Genomic DNA, 10,564 nt, shown 5'->3' on the forward strand with positions numbered 1-10,564 from the left:
AATACATAGTAGGAAGCCCCAGGCCAGGGAGATTATCCCATAATTGGAAAATGTATGAGTGAGCGCTTTATCTATCAGTCCAAAGACATATCACCTCTATAATTTCCAGAGATAAATATTTTATTTCAATTGTTGAAAAAGTCAACATTTTCTTGGCATATAGATTTGTTAATTGATTGTATGTTTTTAATTTTAGTATCAAATGGCAGTTGAGAGAGAAATCAAGAAAACAAGAAAGATAACCAATGGTTTCTAAAGATCTTCAGAGATATTCTGGAACAACACTTGCAGATATTATGGACTAAAATGAGCTACAAAAGTTAAAATGTGCTGTCCTTCAGGGGTGCTGACACTTCTTATTCCTATTGGCCTGAGCAGGAATTTTGAGCCTATAGCACCATTGAGCATCACATAAGTTTTATTTAGATAGTTACTTTTTAGGCACTCAAGTCTGAAGAAAAAAAGAAAGGCTTTTAGTGTAAATTTATGAAAACATCTGTGACTTTCAGCACTTTGGGTTCACACTTCAGAAGCATGTCTGTGCTTGGAAAAGTAACGTGGACTCTTGCAAAATCAATCTGAAGTGAAAGTTCCATAATGAACATAGAATTTATAGAAATCATTTATAGAAAGAGGATATAAATAAATGATGTTTGAGACTTTTTTCAAATATTTAGATTTCTTTATATGATACATTTTAGAACGTTCCACAGCATCTAAAATATATAAAAATAAATATCTACAGTATTTACAAAGTATGATACAATACAATCTTTAAAAGACTTGTAAAGACATGTTCTTTAGCTCATACTGAGGTAAGTAGGTTTCTGTAAGACTGAGAAAAAATAGAATAGGCAGTTATTTTGAAGGAATCCCTTTGTCCAGTTATTGTAGTCTGTATCACACGTAAAAGCATGTGCCACTCTCTGTTGTTTGTAGTGTATTGAGCCAAAGTCATCCTTGCTGTAACTCCATCGAGGTAAGTTTCGTTATGCTAGGGATGAATTTATCCCACTCTACATTCTCTGTGTTGAGAGTGTCTTCTGCAGAAACTGTCATGGCTTCATCTATGTTTGAAGTCATGTTCATTCCTGGTATGTGGAGATGCAGTTCCATTGATTTTGATGGGTTGAGCACAGCTGGGATATCTGTAGAAAAAATAAAGATTCTAAGATCATTTTACTGTTTGTATTAGGTAGCTGACTGACTCATCCTCTGATTGTCACTCTCTGGACACAATGCAGGTGATGGTCTATTAACAGAATGGTCTTCCAGAAATTGTTCAAAATTGCATTTGCAAATTTTAAGTGAAAGCTTCTTGACTGAAGACTAAGGGCATTTCTAATACATAAACCTGGATTTTTTTTTTTTTTTTACTTTTAAACATTTTAATGTTCTACTACTACTTATTTAATATGTACTGTTTGATAAGTTGCCCTGTGGTTCCTTATCCAGCTGCCACTGTGACCAGCAGAGCACTACGGCTTCCTGTGTACAAGTCAGTCATGGAATCATTGATAGTTTGGGTTGGAAAAGACCTTTAAAGACCACCTAGTCTAACTCCCCTGCCATGAGCACAGGACAGGCAGAGAAGATAGTTATAATAAATAAGAGACAAAGGATAAAACATAATCTACAGGTACACTTTCATCTGGGTTTCCTGGTTGTAACTTTGCTTGTGCCATACATATAGGCAATACTATTGAATTCAGGGAAAAAATAAACATTCCTTCTGTAGTAAGTGAAAAGTGGCTTCCCAGCTGTTCCCGAACACATGCAATAACCTACCCAACAGAAAAAAGAACATAAAATGTTGGAAAAGAAATCAATGTGAATTTCTTATTTGATCAGCCTAACTCACACCAGAATGCATGCTAAGCAGATAATTTGAAAGTAAAGGACATGCAGGTATTTCAACCTGTACACACAATTTTGGTTAAAATCTTTGTCATGAAATATACCACAACTTCAGATAATTAGCTCAGAATAGAATATAGCTGTTTATAAACAAATTCCAATGACAGGGAAGATGATTTTCATACTTTCAGGTAATTCTTCTTTATTTAATTAGGAGTCTAAAGGAAGTAGGGATCCAAAGGAAATATTTATATAGAATATGATTACTTTATCCCCTCCTCAACTGGACCACAGCTTTTGAAATTAATGTGATGAAATTTTGTTTCATCAATATATAACCGAAGTTGTAGTATATTCTATAAAACATTTCTTATAATTTACTTTTCTTATAGTCAGTCCTTAATTGTAACCCCCTTTTTCTCTCTGTGTGCTCATATCCAAATATTGTTGTATGGACAATTAGATTTTACTTCCACAGGATCAAAAGACATAGGGACAAGTACAGTAAGAGCAGGTAATAGGTGCAGTACCATTTGATGGGATTGTATTTATGTTGGTCAATACAACGTGTTCTGCAAGTTTTGAAACATTATCAAAATTGCTGATCTGGGTGGTCAAGGACTTCCGACTCTCTGTACTGGCATGACCTCTGGTGAACCGTTCGTCATGGTGGCTGCCAAAGATGCAACAGGAAAATGCTGCTTTAAATTCTTCTCTGAATTTCCCTGTCAATCATAAGAAGGACTCATGAAAAAAACTGTACTATAAACCACATTTCATCCAACTTCATAGATTAGAAAAAAAAAGGAGCTATCTAAAGCAAAATTAGCGCAAATCACCCAGACGCTTTTCTCATGGAGAAGTAGGAAATCACAATTTCATCATCTTGAAGAAAGACAGAAGAAAGATAACCTTTCTAAGAAGATATGTGAGGTGTGGTGTGAAGACTGAATTATTCTTGGCTAGACAGAATGGACAAACTAGAATGATTAATGGAGTCATGACATAGGTAGTCTGTTGGTTAATTAAATATATAACAAAAAATTAATTGAGCAATCATAGGCTTAAATGATTGAATCATTACTTGACATGTGAAATGAGAGGGCATGGCTAATTTGTGTTTCACCGTTAATATATTTGAAAAGAAGATTCAAAGTGTTCGACAGCCCATTAGTCTGCTTTTGGGGCTCAGAGGAAATTGTTCAGATCATCCTCTCACTACACACCACAAAAAAACTACAGTGGGCAAATGTGTAGTGAGAATCAACATAGTTTTGCCTCCCTCTATTTAGCTGCAATACAGCTTTAGGTCCTTTGCAGCTTTAGCTGCAGTACAGTTTAGGCCCTGATTTTACTCTCCATAGCCAAATGATACAAATATGAACCAAGACAAAACTGTACTAGTAAGTAAACAGCATCCTGGCTGGTTCTTTGGCCTTGAACCTAGTTGGCACAGTCTGGTCATGCAAGTACTATTAAAGACTCACAGCCTCCAAACCCCAATACCTACACACAACATGCTGGCTGGGGACAGCCCCCGGGTTGTGCTACCTCCCAGACAGTATCCAGGGAGTGTTTAGCGGAGCAGTAATTGTTTCAGATCAAAGTTATGCCAGGAACTTCTCTACCAAATTAATGTCGTGGACAGTCATATTCCAGCACTTGGACTCAGGCCCTGGCACTGTCCAGGTTAGTTATAGGTAGATAGCCTGAAGGTAATGGGATACTTCAGGCAACTTTTTCCAGGAAGAGGTCTAGCTCCCACCGGAGGGCCTGAGCTGATGTTACACAGTCATTAATCTTATTTGCTATGGCTCATTACATTCAAACTATACGTTAAACTTGAATTCTAGGTAACGTAACTTACCACTGAGGAAGTTATAAATAATAGGATTGGCTGCACTGTTTGCATATACAAGCCAGTGTGAGAATGTGAACCAGGCATACACAGTTTCTCTGTCGTCAGCATGATTAAACATCCCCAAAACCCTACAGAAAGAGAAAAGCAAACCTGAAAGATTGCAAAACTAGAAATCATACAGAAATATTTTACAACTTCTAGCCTAATTTTGTCTCTGATGACCTATTCGTGATATCACAGAAAAGCTGATTCAACAGTATTCTATCTCTTGAGAGAATAAACTCCTCTCCCCAACCCTCAGCCTCCTGTCTTGGTGGTTTAGCACAGCAGAGACCATCAGGACTTTACTTTGCTATGGTGCAGATACACAACTTTTCTGCCGAGTAACCAAAGTCATCTGGTGTCAGATAAGCCAAGAAAAGATGGGAAAAGTTGCTTTTGATCTAGTCATGTCACTGAAGTTCCTGGCTCTAGGCCTACTCTCCAATAAATAGGGACTGAAAGGGCATGTAACTGGCCCCAACCCTGAGGCTACAGTAGCAGCTTCTGTCTCCAGAGAAATCAGTATTTTCCAGATTCCTCACACCTCCCTTTTGCCATTTCAGTGAAAATCTAACTCTGGTCCTACTCTGCTGTTGTTTATTGAGGCAGGCTGTGTAGTTCCTCTATTTCAGGTCGTAGGTTCCTGAACAGCGTTCTGGAAATACTTCTTTCTCTTCACATTTCCTACCAAGACTTGAGAGTGAAAAGTACTTAAATTAGGCTACAGGAAAAGGCCAGAATTGAGTGGGATGTATTTAAGCATTGAAAATATTCCTTAAATTCTAAAATGTTCCAATAATATTACAATAAAAAAAGCACAAATAACAGGCTGGTTATTTTTTTAGGATATTCAAGTCTTCTGCTATATGCAGTTATTTATTGGTATTCCAGAGGGCTCACGAGATATAATTTTACCAAAGCCTGCCTATCAGGCACTGTACGAAAAACAAGAGTGTACACCATTATATACCAAATGAACATGAGAAAAAAGGACAAAAAAGGAAAATACAGCTTCATAAGGCTATATTGAATTAGAAATAATATAAAAAAATTTTACAACTTCTAACCTAATTTTATCTCTGATGATCTATTTGCACTATCACAGAAAAACAATTTCAGGCTAACTGAAAGGGCTGGCCTAAGGTCTAAAAATTGTGCATGAGGGCCTTACATTTGAACCCAGAATTTCACAGTTCTTGGAGCCAAGCCACAACGCTACACTCTGCTGCTAACCTTCAGCTGCTGCTTTAGGTAACTGCACTTCCGTGGATGTATTTACAGCAACCAAGCTGTAATCCCATGTAAATAACAAGGTTTAATGAGGAGATAGGCTAGATCATTTTCATGAGGAAGAGCTTGCTAATAAGGGTTCCACAATCCAGCCTTTAGTTTAAGTACTATGGATAGGTTACATATATTTTCTTGCAATTGTGTACTTATTTTCCATTTCTTTATTGAGCAGTAAGTAAGCTTATCCTTTAAAAGTATTTGCCAGAATAAAAGGAATCTCATAATAGAGGATTGTTTTTAGATAGAAAGCTGCACCAAGTGTTTACATTTTGGGATAAACTTTACCTTTTCAAGACATTGAGGATGCTAATTGGTAGATAACAAAGCGCAAAAACCAGGAGGACAACCATTAGCATACGTGCTGTTTTCCTTCTTGCATGAATCTGTTTTATTTCAGCTGCCACAGCACTAATCTTTGACTTTGTTGATTGTCCCAGCCCTCGGGGCTGTGCTGAGGGCTGCAGGGGCTTCCATTTTTTCTGAACAACAGAAGAAGTTCCTGGGATCTAAGAAAGAAAAAAAAAAAAGGGACATTTTGAAAAACATTTGTGAAACTGATATGTAGATATAACAAGAAAAATAGACATGTTCACATACACAAGGTAAGCTCACAGGGATAAATAGGAGTTTTTAATTAAATTAATTGATGTAGCTGCAGGAAACAAACTCAATTTCAGACACACTAGAACTGCATAAAAATTGTGATTTATACAAATATAAACTGATGTACTAAAATTTTCTTTCCTTCCCACATACCTTGCCTTGCTTGTGTCTTCAGACCATCACATTTACCAACCCCATTGCTGCAATTATGTTGCTATAAAGTTCTACATTAAGTGTTTTGTTGCATAGCAGAATAGTTTATCCCATTAATATGCTGCTAGAATATACTAAACAGCTGTTCAGCATTGGTAAACAAGGATTTAAAGCCTGCACACCTATAAGTGCCATAAAACTTCCACACATACAACCTGGATGACAATGAAGTAGCCAAAGAAATTACAGCTGAAGTGTGGATCTCCCTGCAAACTTCTTCAAAACTGAATATACAGTATATATGCATATACAGTAATGAACAGAGGGAAATCACAGAAAAATGCCAAGACATAGGAAGAATTAAGTTAGTCAAAGCCATTTTGAAATGGGTAGATGTAGCACCATACTATTAAAAAAAAAATCTTGGCTTTTGTTTTCTGTACCCCCACATAAGACAAGCCAAATAAAACAATATTACTTCAGTTCTTCAAAATTACTTCCTGCCTGCAGCCAACTGAAAAAGACTAGAGATAGCAAGGACTTTCTCAGAGAATTCTATTACCATTACATTTATAATGTGTTCAATGCTATACAGTGTGAAAACCTTTTGGCTAGAAATAATAATAATAGTTATATAATATAATATATAATAATATAAGTAGATAATAGTTTTATTTATGCATACTGCAATTTTGTGTGGGGTGACTAGTGACATTATATGTTTAATAATGTTTCATGTTTAAAAGTATCTGCAAAATTCACACTGTAATATTTTTTAAAAAATGGGCTTATTCACACAAACTGACCAGAAAAGAATGAAATTTTTGATATTTATTTCAGGAAAAAAAAGTAAACTAAAAAGTATGCACATTTGAAGTTGTAGAAAGCTATTATGTTGGGGTTTTGGTGGTTTTGGTTTGGGGGTATTTTTGGTTGGTTGTAGTTTTTTTTGTTGATTTTTTGGGGGTTTTTTGTGTGTGAATATCTTCCTTGCACAGACAAGCCCTTAATTTAGCATTTATGTGCACCATCAAACCTGATTTACAGCTATTGGAACTTTTTGGTAAAATTAGCTTTTAATTAGCAAGAAATCAATGCAGCAGATTGGGAGATAGGTTATAATTTATTTTTTTTTTTTTAACTGAGGTATCTATGGACTTAAAGACTCCAACAGAGCCCCTTGTACTTCTGCTGTGGGTTCCACTCATTCAGCTGAAATCAGCAGTTATCAGCTTCACAACTGCATGTCTGTCCTAATGCAAGGGATTTACCCTACTTAGCTGTGGGGTGTAGTACTGCAGTGTGTCTTTGCCATGCTCTGCTGAGATAAAACGCTGTCTAAGATTCTGATTCTGACTTTTCAGGGATACTTTGATATCCCGTTCTTCTAACTTTGAATCAGAAGCTTTTTTTGTCCCTTTTCAATCATACTGAGTAACCATATTCTATCAAGAACTGGACGTGAAAGCAAAGAAATGCAGCCAAATCTCTCCCTTCTGATTATGTCAAAGATTCACTTGAAGAAATCAGTGATCAGCTTTCATTGTAGATACATACAATTTAGAAGAAGATAAACATTATCTTGGCTCCAAATTGTGTCTATTTCTACAGAAAAGTTAGACATGACCCTGTACTTGGTTTGTACCTGTATGAGCAGGTAGAAGGGTCTTTTCTGTTATTTAAGCAGTCTTTATTAGCAAGAGATGATCAAAGTTAAGACTGTATACAATGTGCAGTCTCCCTGTACTATATATTAAATTGCTAACTTTTCAGGAGTTTGTATTGAGAACCTTTCTGAAAGAACCCATGCTTCCTCAGTCTTTACCTGGCATACACCTTGGCTTTGCTGCTGTTACACTAATAGACAATAATACAGCAAGAATATTATCAGGACAAAACCCCACCCCCAAAAAACTATATACCCACAGATGCATAGCAGTACCATTTAAGGAGCATTACACTTCAGAAGTGTGTGTGCATGTGTGTATATGGAAAGATTTACAAATATGTATTTATGTAAACATAACATGCATGTATTACAAGATAGAATGAGAAGAAATTGACTTGAGTTGTGTCAGGGGAGGCTTAGATTGGATATTATCCAATTTGTGAAAAATGTCTTCACGGAAAGGGTTGTCAAGCGTTGGAACAGGCTGCCCAGGGAAGGGGTGAAGTCACCATCTCTGGAGGTATTTAAAAGACATGTAGATGTGGCACTTAGGGATGTGGTTTAGTGATAGACTTGGCAGTTTAGGTTTATGGTTGGACTCAATGATCTTGAGGGTATTTTCCAAGGTAAATATTTCTATGATTAGGTATGTACAAGTATACACATGGGAGCATAATGTATATATTTCCCTTTTTTTTGTAATGAATCAGTTATAGAGATAATTGTGGAGAATTTGTGTAATTTTAATGTTTTACTAAAAGCCTATTAGCTGTGTCCAAACAGGTACTAAATGACAGCTATTTTCTTGTGCACTTTTTCTCTATCTCCTCAAATAATTATCAAGGGGTTTATAATGAAAGGAAATCTCTCAAATATAATATCAACTTGCAAAGATTGGAAGGGTGTATTTCAACTACAAAAATGGAAATGAGTAGAGTTCCTAGTCATTAATACAAGTAGGCTTCAGTGTCAATGCATTTGGACATCAGTAAATTGAAGCAGACTTGGAACTTAAAGCAAATTGTGTATCAACACTGTCATTGTAAGTCCATTCAGTTTTATTTATTTGTTCCAAAGTTACTTTTAACCTACTTAAAATCCACAAGAGAATATAGCCTTCTAAGTCACTACTTCCTTGCTAACAATTAAAATAAATTAGTCAAAATCCCCAGTAGTTGTTGCATAATTGTTCTTGTCTTTGCAAAGGTGAATCATTAATTCAATGATTGTAAGCTTATGTTCAAAGATCTGCTTGAAATACACAATCAGAAATTTTAAGAGCTATTACGTAAAGTATTGGTAACAATAATTAGTAAATATCTTAACTTTTTTCATGTGAAAATTTTCACGCATGACACACTACATTTTAAAAAAGAATCTTTAGAAAAAGTTTAAGACATAGAAAACAGCTACCGTTTGTTGTGGTTTTTCTATCACGTACATCTGTAAGGCTTATAGTACCTTGCAATAGGATCATTACATTTAACTGAAGTTCTGGTAAACAGCATGATTTCTTAATTGAAACTATTATCAAAGAATACGTTTAGAACACTACATTCATTTGTACTACATGACTGATTACAGCACACCTGCTGCACTTAGAAAAATGCCTGATGCCTGCAGCCAAGTCACAGTTAATAATAGATGTGCCGTGGCTTTAATTTCACTTAGTGCAGCCCCTTATACATAGTGCTATCGTCTATGCCAGGCAAAGAGACATATGTAATTTGGCACCATTGATAGCACTAAGTCTATAGCAGTATTTATCTTTTTGCCACTGAAAAATAAAGGATCATCCTAGCCTTGACAGCATGCAAGATGCACAGGGAGAAGAAACATTGTGAAGAAGAAATAGACCAGCTAACACAACTGGGGGGGAATGGGGCAACCCAACAAAAGAGATTGGTTTTCAGTCATTCAACTTCTGCTCTGAATCTGAACCAGCATTTTCAAGCTACATGCAGGTTAAGAACAAGTGCTTTGCATTAGTTTACTTAGTTAAAAGCTTGAGAGAGGAGATAGATTGTAAAGAAAGTATAGAAGAGAAGGTTAAGAAGCAATACGGTGATAAAGTCATTGAGTGATAGAGGACAGATTCAGCAAGGCAGAGCATATTAGAGCTATGTCAAACTGAACTTAATTGCAAAACCACACAGGGAAATCCTTTGTTCTGGTGAAAGGTCCCCTCAAATTGTAAAGGTTAAATTTTACCTTCAAGCTATCTTATTATTTAATCTCATTAATGTAAGAAATTAAAAACAAAAATAATAATTTAAAGAGCACAATAAACAGCAATTATAGTTTAACCTAATCTGATTAGAAGTGAGAATAATTGCTCTTATGATGTATAGATGATAGGAAAATGCCTTGAAGTGGATTTGGTATTCCCTGTTCTTTATTTATTTGCAAGACATATATTCTGTCAGTATAACATTTGATTTTTACTTTTATTGTATGTTTATTTAGAAATCTAAAGTCTACTTGTGATTTCTCTGATGGATCAATTTCAACTGCATGAAAAATGTTACTTATGTGGTAGATATTATGGCCTGCCCAGGACAGCCTTAGATTTGGATGGTATCAGACATACTGGTGAGAGAGAAAAGATTCTCAAGCACAAGTCCTATAAGAAGCTGAGGGAGCTGAGGTTGTTTTGGCTGTTTTGGCTTTTTGATTAGTATTCCCGTTTTCTTTCCTGTATTTTTAATTTGAAGTTTTAAAAAACCAGATCATAGAATCATAGAATCAGCTGGGTTGGAATGGACCTCCAAGAACATCAAGTCCAGCCCTTGATCCACTACTGGCGAGGTTGCTAGACCATGGCACTAAGTCTTATCCAGTCTTATCTTAAAAACCTCCAGGGATGGAGAATCCACTACTTCCCTAGGCAGCCCAATGCCTGATTACCCTTTCTGTAAAGAATTTCTTCCTCATATCTAACCTAAACCTCCCCTGGCACAGCTTAAGACCATGCCCTCTTGTCTTACTGATAGTTGCCTGGGAGAAGAGACCAACCCCCACCTGGCAACAACCTCCTTTCAGGGAGTTGTAGAGAGTGATGAGGTCTCCCCTGAGCCTCCTCTTCTCCA

The 10,564-nt window shown here is 36.1% G+C and overlaps 1 protein-coding gene across 1 annotated transcript in view; it reads right to left on the reverse strand.

Moving 5' to 3' along the window:
* Window positions 1-666: 666 nt before the first annotated feature.
* HCRTR2 (hypocretin receptor 2) overlaps window positions 667-10,564 on the reverse strand; it is a 33,679-nt gene continuing 23,781 nt past the window's right edge. Inside the window, exons 5-8 of the mRNA XM_008921279.3 lie at window positions 5,336-5,556; window positions 3,725-3,846; window positions 2,388-2,582; window positions 667-1,148 (exon numbers count right to left, since the gene is read on the reverse strand). Of these exons, the coding sequence (XP_008919527.2) occupies window positions 955-1,148; window positions 2,388-2,582; window positions 3,725-3,846; window positions 5,336-5,556 (732 nt within the window). The 3' untranslated portion in view covers window positions 667-954. The remainder of the gene's footprint in view (window positions 1,149-2,387; window positions 2,583-3,724; window positions 3,847-5,335; window positions 5,557-10,564) is intronic.

Source organism: Manacus vitellinus, unplaced genomic scaffold, assembly GCF_001715985.3.
Source record: "Manacus vitellinus isolate BGI_N305 unplaced genomic scaffold, ASM171598v3 scaffold_4_pilon, whole genome shotgun sequence".
Taxonomy (NCBI): domain Eukaryota; kingdom Metazoa; phylum Chordata; class Aves; order Passeriformes; family Pipridae; genus Manacus; species Manacus vitellinus.